General features: G+C 41.1%; 1 protein-coding gene across 2 annotated transcripts; it reads left to right on the top strand.

Annotated features, from left to right (window-relative positions):
• Nucleotides 1-10285: 10285 nt before the first annotated feature.
• Nucleotides 10286-14774, top strand: LOC134483221 (disks large homolog 5-like). 2 transcript variants are annotated; one of them, XM_063278498.1, is made up of 4 exons: nucleotides 10286-10390; nucleotides 11457-11616; nucleotides 12882-13025; nucleotides 14535-14774. In XM_063278498.1, exons 1-4 carry the CDS (start codon nucleotides 10309-10311, stop codon nucleotides 14590-14592), a joined length of 444 nt encoding a protein of 147 aa, XP_063134568.1. In that variant the 5' UTR covers nucleotides 10286-10308; the 3' UTR covers nucleotides 14593-14774. The 2 variants fall into 2 exon arrangements, with proteins under 2 accessions (XP_063134568.1, XP_063134567.1); XM_063278497.1 differs by lacking the exon at nucleotides 14535-14774 and adding an exon at nucleotides 13656-13936.
• The last annotated feature ends 5129 nt before the right edge of the window (nucleotides 14775-19903 follow it).

The following is a 19903-nucleotide window of genomic DNA, read 5'->3' on the forward strand; positions in this document are numbered from 1 at the left end:
GCAAATGCTTGCTTTTGAAAATGCTAATGAAGAGTACAGGAGAGCATAATTATCTATAAAGGAGACGGGGGATATTAATGCTTATATGAAGGCATGCAAGGGTATCTTTTCTGAAAATGGAAAGATGCATATTTGGCACGTATTGATCCAGATAGAGTTATTAAATTATATGTTTAAATACTCTTGAATATCCTACAGGCACTTTCGCTCAGGATGAGTTGCCTTTAGAATGGGTTTATATTAAATAAAACTTTAACCAAACATTAACAATTAATGAGGAACAAATTTCTTTAATTATTCAGCAAGGCATACAAAGACCTGTTACTCTGTGGGGATATGATTGTGCTGCTATTGTTTTCCCATTAAGCAAAGATAAAGGGGAATATTTAATGCAGATGTCTGAGGTTTTTCAATTAGCCATGATTTCTTACACTGGAAATGTTGAATTTCATCCTCTCCATAGTAAATTGTGGGATTGCTTTAAAAAACAAAAAAAATTTGATAAATACACTAATTTCTGTTGATCCATTACCATCAGCCCTTACTGTGTTTACAGATGGCTCTAAGACCAAGATGGCTTATTGGACCAAAGATTAATTTTGGGGACAAGAATTTTCTTTTGGGTCAGTACAACAAAATGAATTATTAGCGGTAATTAATGTATTCCAGGATTTTATTCATGATGTAAAAATATTATAGCTGAGTCCGCTTATGTTGTAGGAGTAGTACAGAATATTGCGACTGCTGTTGTTTCTACATCTAAGCCTATATTAAATGTTATTCTCACATATTAAAGGACTATTGTTATTATGAAACTCTAGAATATTCATTACACATACTAGATCACATTCAAAATTTCCAGAATCTTTAACACTTGGCAATCATATGGTAGATCAATTAGTGGCATTTGCTACCCCAGAAGAACACAGTCATAATCATGCCAATACAGGATATTTACATATTAAATATAAGATTCCCTATTCTCAAGCCAAACAAATTATTGCTAATTGCCTATGTGTCAGTCTTCACGTATAAAATGTATTCCATCTCAAATTAATCCCAGAAGGATGCAACTTAATACATCGTGTCAGATCGATATAACCCATATTTCTGAGTTTGGTCGCCTTTCACATATAGATGTAAGCATAGATAATTTTTCAAAATTTATGTGGGCTACACCATTGCCAGGAGTACGCACTGCTCATGTTATACAGCATCTATTGGAAACTTTTGCTGTTATGGGACTGCCTTCTAAAATTAAAATTGATAATGGACCAACATATATTTCTTATCAATATAAACAATTTTGTCAACGATATCATATTGTACATATTACTGGTACAGAACACAATACACAAGGACAAGCTTTTGTTGAAAGAATTCACCATATCCTGAAATGACAAATTATAAAATTAAAAAGGGGGAAAAGAGATGGCCTTATGCAACCTGAATGGAGTTTGCAGACCAGTCCCAGGGCTATATTGGCACAAGCATTATACGTTATTAATTTTCTTAATTTACCACAAGGTGAAGTTATATCAAGAGCCAATAGACACTTTGTTGAACTTCCCCCAAGAAGGCATGGAAAAGACAGTATGGATAAAAATTGCCCGGGATGCTGAATGGCAGGAAAGGACATCATTGTATATAGGGGAGAGGGTTTTGTCTCATTACAGGATGGGAGACTATTCTGGTTACCCGGGAGATGGATCCAAGCACAGAATAATAAGAACTGCTCCCTACCCTCAAAGGAATCCAGTTAAACCAGCTACATTTTCTCCTGATGGATGTTCTCAGGAGATGAGGAGGTGTCCTCCATTACTGAGGCCCTGGCTTCTCTTAGTGTCCACAAACAACAATGGATAAGGATCCGTGCAGTGACAACCCTATTACCTATGTGGGGTCAGGTGAAGCGATTAAGCACTGAAAGGAATAATTTTGTCTCCTTCAGGAAAGTCCTTTACGGCTGAGCACTTATTCTTAGCAATGTGTGTTTTACTCATGGTTTCTTCTGCTGCGGACAATGCCAGTTATCGGGCTTATATTGCTTATCATGATGAAATCCTACTACTTTTCTGTTAGTAAATATATGGATAATGACACAGAACATGATTGGAAGTTAATTCAAGCCTATTTAGAGGGTAATGAAAGTGCTTCAAAAGTAATTAATGCCTTGAAATATGATGTTCGAATGTCTTTTGGTAAACAGCTAGAAGATATGGAATAGCGAAATTATTGGCTGATCAATTGACAGGATTAGATCCCAAGGCTTGGCTTCAAAGGATTTTCCATAGCATGGGAGGAGCTAGTTTTGCCATAATCTTATGTACATTATGTATTATGTTGCTTTATTTTTACATGACTAAACCCCTACAAGGACCTTTAGCTATGTTATGTAAAGTGTTACTTTAAAACAAAAGAAAAAAGAAGGAATTGTTAAGACATAGAGATGCAGCTCCCAGGCAGGGTCAAGAAAGGCCTGGTGCCAGATTCAAGTAGGGGCTGGAATGCCGCCCTGGAGAAGAAAATGTTTTTCTCACTTGGCCTTAAATTATGTTCTGCTGTGTCCCGTTTTGTGGAAGTGGTTCTAACGCTCTCTTGGTAATGGTGAGTATATTTTGATTATAATAAGAGAGGTTATTTGTTATATGAATATTTTTAGAAGAAGCTTTCGTTTATTCGTCTTTCTTTGTTTAATCTTCCCTCATTGTTCCTGGTATCCAGGGAATAATGATCTTATGGTATCTTGACACAATGAAAATTGTAGTAATGCATATTCTTAGCTTAATAAGGATTAATAAAGCTTACAACTGCGTGCAGTTTCTTATGCCTTTGCTCTGCACCCCCTGTGTCCTGGGGGTATGCGACCATACCCAGGGCCCCAACTCACTACACATTGACAATGGGTCACCGCACAAAACACAGAAGCATCTACCTTAGTCAAAAATGGACATTTTATTGAATGCACACACTAACACTGATTGATCACATCCATAGCTAAGATACTAGGGGCAGATCCGTGGCCCAAAATACATTCTTCTAAACCTATGAAGCGAAAGAAAGAAAGAAAGAAAGAAAGAAAGAAAGAAAGAAAGAAAGAAAGAAAGAAAGGAAGGAAGGAAGGAAGGAAGGAAGGAAGAAGAAAAAACACAAAAAACTTAAGCTTCTCATAGGAACTTCGCAGGAAGTGTTGTCTGGCGGTCAGTTCTGATTAGGCCATTTTAGATGAAACAGTGCATAGTGACCCTTAATGTGATGGGCCCTATATAAAGCTTTTTGCAATATTGGAATTTTAACAAACCTCATCCAGAACATACAGCAGAGGCAAGGATGTGATCACCATGTCCTTGCTCTCTATCAGGTTATTTTTATGTGTCCTTGATTGTCAGGCATAGAACAGCAACAATCTGAAATAGCTGGTAGACATGGAACAAAGTGGCTAAAACTATAGTTGTGGGTTACACACCTCAACTGTCAAAGGCTAATGCTGTCCTCAGAGACCTTGGAGGCCCCTCTTGTAAGACTATCTATTGGAAAGTGGAAGCAGGTTTATCTGAGTTCAAAGTGAACCGGGCCAGCCAGGGAGAGGGCAACATGGGATACTTGAGACCCTGTCTAAAACCAGCACAAAAACCAACCCTTCATTCAAAGCATCATCTATTAATTCTTTATTATTTACCACTTTCTCCCTACCAGCCTTTCAGTCTGGAATGGTAGAAAAGGACTGGGAATGTTCCTTCTATTCTAAGGACCTTGATCTCTCTTTCCTTAGGTCCACATTAAGAACACATGCAAATGGATATCACCATCTGAACAACTTAGTATCATCTACTCAGTATATCTAGCCTAATACTGTGCTGTGACAATCTCAAGCTTCCTTGAGTTTCGCTGAACTAGCAAGAAGTATGAAGTACTGAGGCCACACCCCAGTGATCCTTTCAAGGGGTTAGAAGAAAACCATGGGAGATGCTCCACTTCTTTGTCCTTAGATTAAATCACATTGACACAATGTGGGTGGACTATTTAACCAGACATGTTTCTCCCAACCCCACCTTTCTGAGTTCAGACCATGGCAGAATTCATGCCCCACCACCCTAGATATTGAGTTTTGTGATATGTAATTATTATTTAAACCTATGTATTAAATTTTGTCATTTTGTTAATTTTTGTGGTTTTCCCAGTCTTCTTTGATTAACTTTCCTAGTTTTATTAATTTATCCCCTGTGTTCTCTGGTATTTTGTCCTTCCCTTCAAACTAAAGTATTCCTTTTAGGATCCTCTACAGAGCTGTCTTACTGGTTACTCATATTTTGTTAAATTTATTTTTAGTATGCATTCGTCAGCACAGTAGCTGGGCAGCTGCCTGCCCTCCATGGTATCAGATCTACTTTCCAAACAATAACGCTCAACTCTTACAGGCTGTGTAGCATCTTGACTGTTTTTGTTCCACTTGGACAGCCCTCAGGACCAGGCTCTCCTCTCCCTTAACCATGGCTGCTGTCCTCTTCCTCTCTTCTCTCCATCACACATGTTCTTCCTTTATTCTCTGGCAGCTTCTTCTTCCTTCTTCCCTCCTCATGATCCTCTCTAGCAAAGCCCTCAAAGCTCCCCTCCCCCATCTCTCTGCTGTGCAGCTGTTGGCTGTTGGCTTCTTTATAATCACAGTTAACTTGGAACAGGGTCAGTTATTTGGGGTTAACCAGTCCTGAGTTCCACAAATTAGCATTAAAATACAAGCAGAATTAGGCCAATCCACTACAGGGATTTTTGTTTGTTTGTTTGGTTGGTTTGGTTTAATTTTCATTTACCTTTTTACTTGTTATTTTATTTTTGGCTATTTTTTATTAATCGGTTATTTTATTTATTTACATTTCAACTGTTGTCCTGCTTTCCAGACTCCCCTCATCAAACCTTACATCCCGTTTCTGCTCAGCTTTGCCTATGTGACAGTGCTCCTGCACCCACACATATCCATCCCCACCTCACACCTCTAGGATCTGCCTTTGGTGGGGCTACAGGCCTCACCTTGAACCATAGAGCATCCTTGCATACAGTTTGGCTGGCAGTTTGGCCCCTGGGAGCTTGGGGATTAGGGAAATAGATCTGTTCAGATATTAAAGCCAATGTTTGCTGCATTCTCTTCTTTTTCTGGTTATAGGTGAAATTATGTTTGTGTGCTTCTCTTTTTTTAAATTATTGAGAGAAGATTAATTTCTTCGTTTTTCTTGGGTATAGTTTAGTTCATTGTCTTGGAGTTTTCCTCCTATTAGCCTCTGTTGTGCTTTCTTACAGAAAAGAATTCTTTAAATTTGGTTTTGTCATGAAATATCCTGGTTCCTCCTTTTATGGTGATTGATGATTATGCTGGATATAGGAGCCTGTGTCTGTATTACATCTGCCCAAGATTTTCTGACTTTTAGAATCTCTGTTGAGAAGTCTGGTGTAATTCAGATACGTCTCAATTTATTTGTTACTAGATATTTATACCTTACCCCTTTTAATGTTCTTTCTTGATCTGTGCATTTAGCGTTTTAATTATTATGTGAATGGAGGAATTTTTCTGGTACAAGTAGTTTGATGTTCTGTAGGCTTGTTGTACCTTTATTGCCTTTTCTTTCTTTACCTTATGAAAGTTTGCTGCTATGATTTGTTGAAGGTGTTTACTGGATCTATGAACTAGAAATCTTAATTCTCTTCTCTATCTATTATCCTTAGGTTTCAACATTTAATTGTGTCCTGAAATTCATGGATGTTTTGGATTCAGTAAACCATACATGTTTATCTGAGATGGGTGTTTTGTGCTTTGTGGGATGACCTCCTTGACCCCAGGCTGCATGAAGAATCTCAGCTGACAATGGGGACATAAATCATGAGTTTGTGTAGCAAGACCCAGGCCTCTTCCAGGTTCTTAGATATTAACTGAGAACCTCAAATATAGTAGTAATGTGATAGTGTGGTGTGAATCTAGTTACTCTTCTCTATTTTGATATAGATGACTCTTTTTGTGTCATGGTCAGCTTATAATGACTAGAAGACCTAAGCTTGAGAATAACCAAAGACTACATTGCTTCTCTAGCAGCTGAGCTTTTAAAAGCCCTGGTGTGACAGCAACTTTTGGTGGACATTCTGGATTATTCCTTCTGTACTTTAACTCTCTGTGTCACTTCCACCATGAGTAAGTTAGTTCAATTCCATAAATTGAAAATCCATCACCTGGAAGAAATACTCTTTTTTTTTAAAGATTTATTTATTTATTTATCATATACAAGTACACCGTGACTGTCTTCAGACACACCAGAAGAGGGCATCAGATCTCATTACAGATGGTTGTGAGCCATCATGTGGTTGCTGGGATTTGAACTCAGGACCTATGGAAGAGCTGTCAGTGCTCTTAACCACTAAGCCATCTCTTTAGCCCAAGAAATACTTTCTGAATATGATCTGAGATTGGCCATGGAAAAAGGGTAGCTTGAACTGTCCCACCTAGGTTCTGGGCCTGCACAGGCCTGCTCTCCAAAAGAAACCTGTGTTCACAGCTGTTGGCTGGCTAAGAAAGATTTCACGAGACGTGATACACAGCCCTCGGACTTCTGCTCCAGTCATCTGCACAATTTTTCCCGGACGATATCCTCATACCTCCAGCAGGCGGGTGATGAAGCTGTCCACTCTCAGCTCCCCTTCAGCCATCTTGTGGGCACCAGACTCTCCTCCCTGCAGCAGGAACAAAGGCTTCTCCATGGTGGCTGCAGCAGCAGTGGTGGTTTGGCATTCTCACCTAGGAGGCCCTATGCCTTTCTACCCCAGTTCCAACTCACCTCAGGCCCGGGCCTTCCCCCCATCCACTTCCCACGGAGCAGGGAGAGCAGCACCCACTAGAAATAAAAGGGAAGCCCTTGGTCCTGCCAAGAGTGAACCCCCAGTGAAGGGGCTTGTTGGGGGGGGAGGGTGGTAATGGTGGGAGGATGAGGAGGGGAACACCCATATAGAAGGGGAGGGGGAGGTGTTAGGGGGATGTTTGCCTGGAAACCCAGAAAGGTATTAACAATTGAAATGTAAATAACCCAATTTAATAAAGATGGAGAAAAAAATAGAAAGAAAAGGCACACATTTAAAACAGAAGAATATGGACCCTAATTTTAAACCACAGCTCTGTCAATTAACTATACCTTAAGGAAGCTCAGAAAAGCAGGCCAAACAATTAATATTTTCTCGGTTTAAGTAAATAATAATGTTCGTTTCTTGCTATTGTGGAGGGAATTAAATAGATAATATGTAATCATGGAAGTTTTGAAGTACCATCCATTTTTCTGTTCATTAAATCAATCTTACTCATTTCATTGATGAAATATGTATGTTTTCCATTTCACAGTTATATGTATAATAAAACCAGTATAAAAACCTTCAGAATATTCAGTTATTATAGATATTTGTCATTTCTTACAGAGGGCAACTATGATTGACTACACCCAATTCTATAAAAAACAAAACTCAGGAAACCTGGCCCTTGGCAGCAATGAATCAAGAAATATCTCGGATGGTGGGGCATGAATTCTGCCAAGCAATGACCTCAGATAGGTGGGGTTGTGAGGAAGATGTGTGGTGGAATAGCACACTAGATTCACGTTGTATCATCTTGATTTAATCGAAGGACAAAGAAGTGCAGTATCTCTGATGGCTTTCTTCTAACCCCTTGAAAGGTTCACTGGGGATTGACCATAGAACTTCATTCTTCTTGCTGGGGCAGCAACACTCAGGGAAGCTTGAGATTGCCATAGGCACAGTATTAGGCTAGAAATGCTGAGTAGGTGATACTAAGTTATTCAGATGGTGATACCCATTTCATTTGTTCTTAACGTGGACCTAAGGAAAGACAGATCGAGGTCCTTAGAATACAAAGATCATTTCCAGTTCTTTTCTACCTTTCCTGAATGAAAGACTGGTTGGCAGAGAATGGTAAAAATTCAAGAATTGGTAGATGATGCTTTGAATGGAGGGTGGGTTTCAGTGCTGGTTTTAGACAGGTTCTCAATTACCCCATCTTGTTCTCTAAGTTGCTCGTCCTGTTCACTTTGAGCTCAAATAAAGCTGCTTCCACTTTCCAACAGGTAGTCTTACAAAGGGGCCTCCAAGGACTGTGAGGACAGCATTAGCCAATGAGAGCTGAGGTGTGTAACCCACAACTATAGCTTTATCTGAAAGACCCTCAGACAGAGGAGACTCTCGCTCCAGTCCTGAGGACAATCACCACCCCATGAACACACAGGACTCAGTCTTGATGTAAAAACAAGAGGTTTACTTTGGGATACCAATGCACTGGGGCTCGACACGGTCCTCACGCAGGAGGGATGTGAGGAGCCTCAAACAACAGAAATATACAGCTTAAAATGTCAGTTAAGATTACACAGTTTCCTTAGCTCAGCTATTTCGTGCCAAGGATCACTAGGCAGATGTTTCTCGTCCTGGAATTCCTGGGATAAGGCCGTAACCACATCAATGCAGCTATTTCAGTATGAAGGACGTCTGACTTGATATATGTTTTCTTATCCTGGGGTTCCCAGGACAAGGACCAAGGATATCTGTCTTGGCAGGTATTTCTCTTCTGGAGTTCCCAGGACAAGGGTATAGCTATGTCAGCCTATAGCACAGCTGCATTCAGTACCAAGGATATCTCACTTCTATAGTGGTCAGTCAGCTTCCCAGAGATGTTTCCTGTCTTCTAATTGCCCTGCAGTAAATATGTTCTGTACCCTCTGTTCTTATGGTCCGGCAGCTTCCTAGAGAGTGGGTGGGAATGTGCTTTCTGTACTTTCTGGTCTATTGTCTAATGTGTAGGGGCTAAGCGAGGGCCAGCTTAAAAGATTCTCATTCGTAAGAAATGGCTGTACTGATATCAAACGGGGATCTTTCATATCCACTTTCTTCCAAGTCTACCAGCCATCTCAGATTGTTGCTGTAATATGCCTGACAATCAAGGACATAGAAAAATAACTTGATACACAGCAAGGACATTGTGATCATATGCTGTGTTGTTATGTATGTTCTAGATGAGGTTGGTTAAAATGACAATATTGCACAAAGCTTTATATAGGACCCATCAAATTAAGGTTCACTATGCACTGTCATAGCTAAAATGGCCTGGTCAGAAGTGACCACTGGATCACTCTTCTGTAACTTCACATGAAAGGCTTGTGCTTTTTGTGTTTTTTTATTTTTCTGTTTTTTCTTATTTATTCATTTATTTATTTATTTATTTATTTATTTATTGTTTTATATGTTGTCAGGAAGATAGTTCAAGTCATGGATCTGCCCCCAAAATCTGAGCTTTGCTACCAATACTGTAAACAATATTAGTGTATGCATTCAATAAAATAACTTGTTTTTTTTTTTTTTAGTAGGATAGATGCGTTTGTGTTTTGTGGGGTGATCCATGAAACAGGAGTGAAGATGCTTGTTTCTTACTCTGTCCACTGAGTTATGTCTCTAGGCTTGTCCAACTCCTTTGGCTGTACCCCCCACACACACACACACATTGCTGACTATTTTATTTTTCAGATGAAATCAGACGTTATAGCTTAGAGAGGCCTGTAAGCAATCCTGCTTTTGTAACTTAGGTGCAGAGAGGAGAGCCCCACACTCAGCCTGAGGGTGCATCCACTGGTGGATCCAATATTTCAGTTTCCTCTGCTAACAGATCACCACATTGTTGCCAGGACCATAATGAATGCAATTCTTTCTCCTAAGGAATCCGGTGGCAACTGTTAAATGTTAAGCACAAAGCTTCAGGTTGTACCTATAATACACACCCACATCGCAACCTACCCTACAGGCTATTTCTGGGTGTGATTTCATGCACCTGCACATGATGAGACAGGAGACCTCTTTGGCTACTTATAGTAACTGGTGTGATTTCTCAGTAATCTTTAATGGGTAATATTGCTGACTGAGGAGAATTTGAGGTAGGATGAAACATTTCTGTGCAGGGATTGGGGAGGAAGCACTCATTTAGATATATAGCAATGACTTAGGTTTTTCCAATCAAGCCTAGAGCCAAATTTGGCTTTGGAAGCATGTGGTGCTCAGTGGCTATGCCACAGGGAAGTCTCCTGAAAAGGGCACATCAGCTTTTGCTCAGTACAGGGAGAACATTAGCAGGGAGGCAAAGTCTGTTATCCATGACATCAGCCGTCCCTTCGTGGACATTCTATTGTCTCCTAGAGAGACCTTGGAATCCCTGTGAGGTCACCAGTATCGTTGTGACAACCAATTCCCTACTTTTTCTCTTAGTGTCCAAAGGATATATCCACAGGCATGTTTGCCCGTCTTTGTAGGCGCTTTGGGAGAGTTGATGTTGATAGAGAAGAGTCTAGAGTGAAGCAAACGAAACCTAAAGGTAATGATGGACACAGGACATGGGGAATGTGGAGTAAGTTCTGGGCAGTGTATGTTGATCTTCCTCTCAGGGGTGAGTGTGGGGGCCTTCAGCTGGCCTTTATAGCAATGGGCCACAACCACTGGAACATCTCCACAGATATTGAATTCCATGATTATCACAATTCCTGAAAGTCAAGGTTTTCACATTATTAGTTTCTCCATAACCACATGGAGGATATGGCAATGCCTATGCTATTATTGGGTGAACTTCTAGTCTTTACTTTTACAGTGCATTCGGTATGTTAAATTGATATAATAACACCATAAGTAGTCATGGAAGGTATAACTTTTCTGAATTAAACAGGGCATCAATGTACTTCACTTTCATTGCTTCTTTAAATTCAGTGACTATCTGACAGTAGTAAGAGGGAGAGAACTGTGCTCCTGGCATGACCTTATATTCTTAGAACTCCTGTGACTACCTCTGGCTGACGGGGCCAATCTTACCTTCATATATTAGAGGTTCTGTGTGGCAGATATTTTTCTACAGTAGCCAAACTATATGGTGCAGGTAGAGAAAGAGCCTGTAACCTATTGGCACTTCTGGGGCATTTGTCATTTCAGTAGGGGGAATTAATAAATCTGTTGACCATGTCCTCCCCCTACATGACTTTTTAATGCAAAGTTATTGGACTAGAGTAACAGTGTAGGATATCTGAGTTTCCCTGATCAATCAAGTCATTGTGGATGCTGAATTGATGATCTGACTTCTGAAACCAGAGGGGTGAGGGTCCTGAAACCAGGTTGTAGCCTGCGTACCTGATAATAATCCTGGAGAAGGCATCTCTCTGGTACTTGTAAGCCTGTGTGGGCGGGCATAGGGAACACCTGGCTGCTTACATCTCTTGCTCTCTATATAGTAGTGGGGGAACTGTGATCCACTTAGGATGCCTCTTACACATAGACCAAACTCCTTGCAGTGACACTGGCTTCCAAGCATGTTCTCCTGTTTGGACCTCACTGTGGTCTGTGTATGCTCTATGCATTCACCCCATGCGGGTTCACTTGTGTTCTTCTACCTACAGCGGCCTGCAGACAGACGTCATCCCCTGAAAATGTCCTAAACAAGGTGCAGGCCAACGAGGAAGAGGAGAGGCTGAATAGAGAACTGGAGCTAACTACCAAGGAGAGAAATGAGCTGACAGATCGCCTCCTTTATGTGACAGGTGGATCCATGAGCAAGAGGTATGCATTGCTCCAAACAAACGACCTTGTTCTAAACCTCATCTCCCATAGATAGGAGAGTCAGAACCTACCCTTACTGAGGAGTGAGATTGAAAATGGACTCTCTGATTCTGCCTGTTGAAAATCTGAACTTGCAATCTGAGTGAAGATTTCAGGGATAAAGTCACTGGAGCATGAGTTCCCAGTGTACAATTGGAAAGCCCTTGACAGGTGGTAGTTTTGCAAGGTTCTGGGTGCTGTGAGTTTGTGGAGAGTGTTTGTGCTTGCTAGGAAGGTGACTGAACGCTATCATCTCATGGCAGCAGCCTTAGGTGACAGGTCCCACAGTGTTCATATCAATGCTTAAGTAGAAGGCCTGAGGCTCTGGCCTGCTCCTTCTTGTCTCTGTGCCTTACACTCTGAGACAGTAATGGTGCATGCATTTCTACTGATTCTCATTGTGCTCTTTCCATATTTGTCTCTCTTTCTCATTCTCTGAGTCTGTTTACTTTTCTTTTCTTTTTCTTTTTTTTTTTTTTGGTTCTTTTTTTCGGAGCTGGAGACCTTACTTTTCTTTTCTTGTAGGTGTGCCCCAGCTTGTGTGTCTGTGTGTGCACAGCTCTGCATGCCTGTGCACAACCTTTATATGTTTCTCTATCCCTCCACCTTTGGAATTTAGGGGTCTGTTTTTTGACCTCAGGATTTACCTTTATAATAGTTTCATGGAGGTGTAAGTGCTTTATTTTGGAAGCCCCACTTTCAACAGCACAGTTCTTTGCCTGTGTAGTCACATTTGTCTATACATTTGTATGCCTTGGGCAGATTATAAGTTTGTGGCAATATCTGGTCTCATCTCCAGAATTATGTGTACTGTCGGCCTCTAGAATATTAGTTATTCGGCTTGTAGCATTCCACTTGTCAAAACAGGAAAAATGAAATCAGAGGTTTCTGGATGTGTGTGTGTGTGTGTGTGTGTGTGTGTGTGTGTGTGTGTGTGTGTGTGTGTGTGGTTGGGTAAGCTCTGTGGCCTAGGCTCTTGACAGCATAACAGGTTTGAATGCAGATCCAGCCCTCCTGATTGAAAAAAGTGAGCCAGGGAACCCTTTATCTGGGTGCTTAGCTTCTGTTGTCCTGGGCACACAATTCCAAGTTTCTGAAGCTGAAGAAGATCCAAATATGTAGAATTCAGAAAGTGTCCTTCCAGGGCTGGGGTAATACAAGACATAGCCTGAGTTCATATAATCCTAAACCTTGATGTTCATTGGGTTCTATCTTCCTGGGGCCAGCCCCTACTTCAGGCCAAATCCATTTTATGAAAACTTGAAGATAAAGGAGAAAGAGGTCATGTCATTACTGCACAACTTAGACACAAAGAACATTGAACATCGTGAGAAATTTCAGGAGCTCAAGAAGGAGATTAACTTCTATCGGTAAGTACTGGTCAAAAGGGCCCATCACTTGTGGAATATCCATTGCTGCCTCTCTTTGTTCTGGACTGGAGAGCCTGCAGCTCTGGGTCCATGTCTTCTGCTGTTTAAATATCACTGTGCCGTGGGTCTTTTGGACTCAGTTTCAGTTCCATAAGAGACTGTGACTTCTCAGCACAGTGTCTTTGCATCTTTAGAAGGCTCTGGATAGAACTATACTGATTCAGGCATCAGAGTGTTATCAGGCCGACCTGGGCCTCTGGGGTCATACCAGGTTTAACAAAGCTCAATGTGGGGACCACATGGTTAGCATGACCTCCCTTGGTTCTACTGTCCTCTTGTGGTTGTTTACTGCCTACTAATTGATGTTGCCCAGATGCATTGGGCTTTCATGGATAGTTGTAGATTCCTTGTTCTTTTGGAGAGACATGGACTGTTAGGTGCTTGGGTCACAGAAACAATTTATTCTTCCCTGGATTGGCCGTTTGCTGTTTGTGCAGCAGCCTTACATGTATGGAGATGTATTCTATGAAGTCTTTATGGGTATCTGGGTCCTGGTGGAGTTTGTGGGATTTGGCAGTTGGAATGGGAGGAAGAGGCTTCAGGATCTTACTATGCAGAGTTTGTTTCCAGCAACCTGCACAGCCGGCTCCTGATGGACCAGGCATGTATGAAGAAGAAGTTGGTCACATTGAAGCAGGAGAGCAAGGAGTTAGAGCGATATTTGTTTGAGTTGAACCCGAATGCTGAAGACGAACAGGAGAAGACCAGCAACCTCCAGACCCAGCAAAATTTGGTAGGAACGAGCAGCTGAGTCAGATTAACAATGTCTGATACCATTTGCCTATTGGATACATCTTTGCTTCCCCTATCATCTTTCTAATCTCCCCACACCCAATCAGTCATCCACCTCATGTGATAGAGTTATTCATTGCTCTGTCTATGCACAAGTATTCTGGGATGTTAACCACTTTTCAGAAACTGAATTATGGGCAAGTACACTTCTCTGCCCTTTTTGAAACTGCAGTCCAGAAATGGTGACAGAGGAATAACATATCACATGACTGCATCTCCCTGTCATAGATTGGATGCTATGAAGAGTTTTGAACGAGTTCTTGGTCGTGTGACAAAGGTCATACAGGGGTCATGTGATGGTTGGAAGCACCTTGTAGGGATAAGAACCAAGTGCAAATGGCAAATGAGTCCTGGTCATTGGCTTTGATCTCAGTATCATGTGGCCTTCTACTTTCTTCCTGCAACCCAGTTAGGTCTCTTCTCCTTTCCCCGTTCTTGGTTTTCACTGGTAGAAGTTTGAGGAGCAGCTTGTTCTCCCACAGTACTGTGAGGGTTGTTGGTGACTTTCCCCAGGCTGCAGAGATATCAGCAATGATTTCAGTGAAAAGATCAGTGCTGTCTGTCCAATGCAGCTGAAGGGACAGAAGGCAGCAACTTGACACCTGGTATGCGTGTCCCCACTAAATCAGTGTCTTAATAGCTGCCTTCTCCTCCCAGGTCTCAGGAACTGCAGGAGACATGGAATAGGACAGATCCCAAGAAGACAGCCCCCTGAAGAGTGAGTTTCTCTGTCAGGAGTTCCCTGCTGACGACAATCCTCAACAGTCAAAGACTTTTTTGGGGAGAATATTCTTCTTCTCAGTTAATTTCCTCATTGTATAGAGACCCTAAATTTATGTATCCGTATGCCAGCCTGTCTCATTGAGGTCTTTCTCCTCTCTCATACCGACAACACCATTTGAGATTCATCTGAGGGGACTGCCTTGACATCTCCCTAGAGGAGAAACAGCACTACAACTGTGTTTCTAAATGTTCATTAAGAAAATGCTGTTAAGAAATATTTTTGGTTATGATTTTCATTGAAGTTTTCTTTTTGTTATTTCATAGTTATATATTCTTGTTACTGTTTTTCATTTTTTATACCATTTTAGTTGTTCATTTTATGCCTGTTTTTTGTAAATTGTATTCCTTATGAATAAAAATTGATTTGTAACTCTTGACTCTTAAGACCATCTTATTCAAGGGTCCTTTCCCCTCCTGTAGACTTAGAACTGACAGCTGGATATGGATCTTTGCATGGTCCAGGCAGCATGAGTAAATAGGGAATTTAAAGCCACCAAGCTGTACACAGGGTGATAGTGTCTTTTGTGTGGATAATGTGACTTTTTTTATGGACACACACTTTATGATGTAATCACTGACATACTGTATCCATGCTGTCATGTATTCTGCTCATCCTAATCTATATCAGTCTACAACACACATTCCTTATTGACTGTTTGCCCAGATATTGAGTAACACACACTCATGCCTGTAGAGCTGCAGAAAAAATGACAACTTTCACAAAGGAATATAGAATAATCCTAATCGAGAACCATGTGCCTCGGTTTTTCTTACAATACAGCATTAGTATTAAACCACAAAGATAATGACCATCAACGTCATTTTGGGAAATAGGTTTTTATAGGTGCTGTTTCACTTCATCATTCATATGCTGTGTTTTTTATTGTTGCTGATTATATTTATTTTTATCATTTAACTCAATGGATCTTTTTTTTTCAAATGTATGTCTGGGCCACTCCTGAGTGCATTTCCCTCATGATCCAAAAGAGGGAATAGCATTCCCCATTGTAGATGATTGTTAGGGACCATGTGGCTCTTCTGAGAGAGCAGCAGATGCTCTAACCTGTGAGCCATCACCACAGCTCCTGTAGGTAGCTTTTGTCCTTCCAGGGCATGTGCTATACTAGATGGACGCCATCATCTCCCATTAAGGAGAGAGATCTCAGGAGATTTGTATGTACAGGTGGTTGAGGGGTGCCTGCTCAATGTGGTAGCCTGCTAGGCATCCACACCGGGCTCTGGTGCCTCCACTGCTCATTGTGCATTCAGCATCATCCTCCAGCATCACTCAGTTTCAATTCCAAACAGAGCTTTCACTTACTATCGATGATCATATAGATTATGCACATCTGATAAAATACAGAAGAGACTAGCCTCCTTCTACAGGCCAACTTGGCATAATGAATTCTTTTGATAGAAAGCAAGATAATTATCTTAATCTATGCAGTTTAGGGAGGTCCTCAAGAGCATCCATAGTGAATGCAGACTGCAGCTGTGACCACATGTTTCTTTTGCAGAGCAGGTCTGTGCAAGCCCAGAACTTAGGTGGGATAGTTCATGTTTCACCTTTTACATGGAAATCTGTGATCGTATTGAGAAAGTATATTTTCCACGTGACTCATTTACAATTTATGGAATTAAACTGACTTACTGAGAGTGGAGGTGACTCAGAGAGATAAAGTGCAGAAGACTTATTCAGTATGTCTGCAAACAGATGCTGTCTCATTAGTGCTTTTCAATGCTCAGCAGCTAGAGAAGCAAGGGAGAGGCATTGGTGACTCTCAAGCTTAGGTCCTCTAGTCATTATAAGCTGAGCATGACACAAAAAGTCATAGGTATCACACTAGAATCTAGTAACTAGATTTAACCAACCTATCACATTAATGCTATGTTTGGTGGTATTTTTTGGCCTCTTAGGACCTGGAAGAGGCTTGGGGTTTTCTAATCCTACTCATAATTTATTATCCTTCCCAACACTATGTGCTTTGTTCTGTTAATGCTAACAGCGGCATCCAATACCTAGGATATTTTCTACTGACATGTGTGACGTGAGACAAAACAGTCCCTGTCATCCCTCACCTGAATAAACTTCCTTAGAGGACAGTGTAGTTGGAGGGTCCTTCTTTCCTCTCCAAGATCGAGAAACATTTCCAGTCTTCAGACAAGTGTGTCAGCCATTGTCCAGTGACTGTCTTGAGATGTCCACATTGTCAGCTGAGTGTCGTCATCCAGCCTGCCCTGTAATTGTTGTCGATGATTAATAGGGTTCCAGCCCTAGGATTTAATTCAGTGCTACAGTACTTGCCAAACACACTCAAAGCCCTAGCTGCCACCCTAGTCCTGTGTGCTCTAGAGAAAGAAAATAAGAACCACATTGTCTATCCAGTTTCTCCTCCAATAGAAGGAGAATGTGCATCGGGTCTTTTAAGTAACTCTAAGCCCCAGCTTCCCCACAGCTCCCTCCTTCGATTCCATTATTGGTGCATTTTCAGTAACGCTCACTTTATTTTTGGTGTGCAAAGAATATGCACCATGTCAGTAAAGTGTGTGTGTGTGTGTGTGTGTGTGTGTGTGTGTGTGTTCATCCATGAACTCACTATAAATTATTATCAAATGACCCATAAGACTGTGGAGAAACCTGTCGATGTGCATGCAGAATTATGTTACTACTGTTCCATGGCACCTTGCAGGGAACACTGAATTAGTGGGCCGCTTTAATAGAGCCTAAACAAGGCTCTGCATGGTTTTCAGTGAGATTGTGATGTGCAACACCACAACAGAGATCAGCAGAAGCTTCATTTATTCCATGCTGCTGTTACCAAGAGGAGGCAAAGCCTCATCCCATAGAGAGTCTGGTAGGATCTGATGAAAGGAAATAAACTCAGGGTTGAAATCAAGCCTTTAGAAACAAAGAGAAAAATACAAAGTCAAGGAAAGCAAGAGCTGTCTTTTCTTCCTCTTTTTTTTTTTTTTTGAGAAGATCCACAATAGAGACAACCCCTTCCTCAAACTAACAATGCACAAGAGAGACAATACATGAATTAAAAATCAGAAATGAAATGAGGGACATAACAATAGACACCGAGCAAATTCCAAAATCATTAGTTCTTACTCCCTAGGACTTTATGCCAGAAAACTGGAATATTTATTCGATATTGTTGATTTTGTAGACAGATAACAATTACCAAAGTTAAATCCAGATCTGGGAAGGTATCTGAATAATACCCCTAAGAAAATAGATACACTCATTAAAGGTTGCATACATTATATATTATATTGCTTTCTTTTTGCATGATTAAACCCCTTCAAGGACATTTAGCTATGTTATAGAAAGTGTTACTTTTAAAACAAAAGGACAAAGAGAGAAATTGAGGAATCATTGAGATACACTTCCCTGACAGGATCAAGGAAAGACGGCTGAGAGATGCAAGCAGGGGCTGCAATGCCGCCCTTGAGAAGAAAATGTTTTTCTCACTTTACCTCACACTATGCTGTACTGTGTCCGTTTTTTGTGGAAGCGGCTCTCATGCTCTCTGGGTTATGACAAGTATATTGTGATACTAGGAAGAGGGGTGATTTGCTATACAGATATTTTAAGAAGAAGCCTTTGCTTAGTCTCACTTCTTTGCCTAGTCTTGCCTCGGTCGTTCCTGGTATCATGGGAATAACGATCTTATTATATCTTTCCAAAAGGGAATGTGAGGTAATGCATATTCATGCCTGTATAAGGGTTAATAAGCTTGCAGCTGCATGCAGTTGCATCTGCCTTTGCTCTGCATCCCCTGTGTCCTGGTTATTTGTGACCATACCTGGGCCGCTAACACACTAGATGGTGACACGCATCACCCTTCTCAGTGTCAGGTTTATTTTCTTTCTTTTTTGAAATCTATGATGTGGAGGCGTATTACAGCAACAATATGAAATAGCAGGCGGGCATGTGTGAAAATTACTGTGTTTAAGCTAGGTGTGGGGACAAGTCCTCAAAAGGAGCTGTTAAGATGGGAAACAAATAATGCATTTATTGCTGGAATTGAGTTGCCTCAGCTGTGTTGCTCTGCCTGCTCAGTGTCCATTCAACATCACTCTGTTTCTACAGAGGAACTCAAGGTTTGCCCCAGCTGCCTGTGAGCTGTGATATGGGCAGAGAAAGGCCAGGACACAGTGGTGATTTCCCACTCCTCAGTTATGCTGAATTTTCCACTACTGTACTTGTATACACAAGTCCAGTGTGGTCAGTTATTATAGATATTTGTCATTTCTTACAGAGGGCAACTATGATTGACTACACCCAATTCTACAAAAAACAAAAACAGGAAACCTGGCCCTTGGCAGCAATCAATCAAGAAATATCTAGGATGGTGGGGCATGAATTCTGCCAAGCAATGAACTCAGATAGGTGGGGGTGTGAGGAAGATGTATGGTTGAATATCCCAATAGATTCACGTTGTATCATCTTGATTTAATCTAAGGACAAAGAAGTGCAGTATCTCTGATGGCTTTCTTCTAACCCCTTGAAAGGTTCAGTGGGGTTTGACCTCAGTTCTTCATTCTTCTTGCTGGGGCAGCAACACTCAGGGAAGCTTGAGATTACCATAGGCACAGTATTAGGCTAGAAATGCTGAGTAGGTGATACTAAGTTGTTCAGATGGTGATACCCATTTCATTTGTTCTTAACGTGGACCAAAGGAAAGACAGATCAAGATCCTTAGAATAAAAAGATCATTTCCAGTTTTTTTCTACCTTTCCTGAATGAAAGACTGGTTGGTAGAGAATGGTAAAAATTCAAGAATTGGTAGATGATGCTTTGAATGAAGGGTGGGTTTCTGTGCTGGTTTTAGACAGGTTCTCAATTACCCCATCTTGTTCTCTACGTTGCTCGTCAGGTTCACTTTGAGCTCAAATAAAGCTGCTTCTACTTTCCAAAAGGTAGTCTTACAAAGGGGCCTCCAAGGACTGTGAGGACAGCATTAGCCAATGAGAATTGAGGTGTGTAACCCACAACTATAGCTTTATCTGAAAGACCCTCAGACAGAGGAGACTCTCGCTCCAGTCCTCAGGACAATCACCACCCCATGAACACACAGGACTCAGTCTTGATGTAAAAACAAGAGGTTTACTTTGGGATACCAATGCACTGGGGCTCGACACGGTCCTCACGAGGAGGGATGTAAGGAGCCTCAAACAACAGAAATGTACAGCTTAAACCGTCATTTATGATCACACAGTTTCATTAGCTCAGCTAT

The sequence above is a fragment of the Rattus norvegicus genome, chromosome 19, assembly GCF_036323735.1.
Source record: "Rattus norvegicus strain BN/NHsdMcwi chromosome 19, GRCr8, whole genome shotgun sequence".
Classification (NCBI taxonomy): Eukaryota; Metazoa; Chordata; class Mammalia; order Rodentia; family Muridae; genus Rattus; species Rattus norvegicus.

What these genes read in the sequence shown, in the direction of transcription:
- LOC134483221 (XM_063278497.1), top strand. Translation starts at nt 10,309, where the DNA reads ATGTTTGCCCGTCTTTGTAGGCGCTTTGGGAGAGTTGATGTTGATAGA. An exon ending in GGTGGATCCATGAGCAAGAG is followed by an intron (nt 11,617 to 12,881) that starts GTATGCATTGCT and finishes TCCTGGGGCCAG; the next exon opens with CCCCTACTTCAGGCCAAATC. An exon ending in AAGGAGATTAACTTCTATCG is followed by an intron (nt 13,026 to 13,655) that starts GTAAGTACTGGT and finishes GTTTGTTTCCAG; the next exon opens with CAACCTGCACAGCCGGCTCC.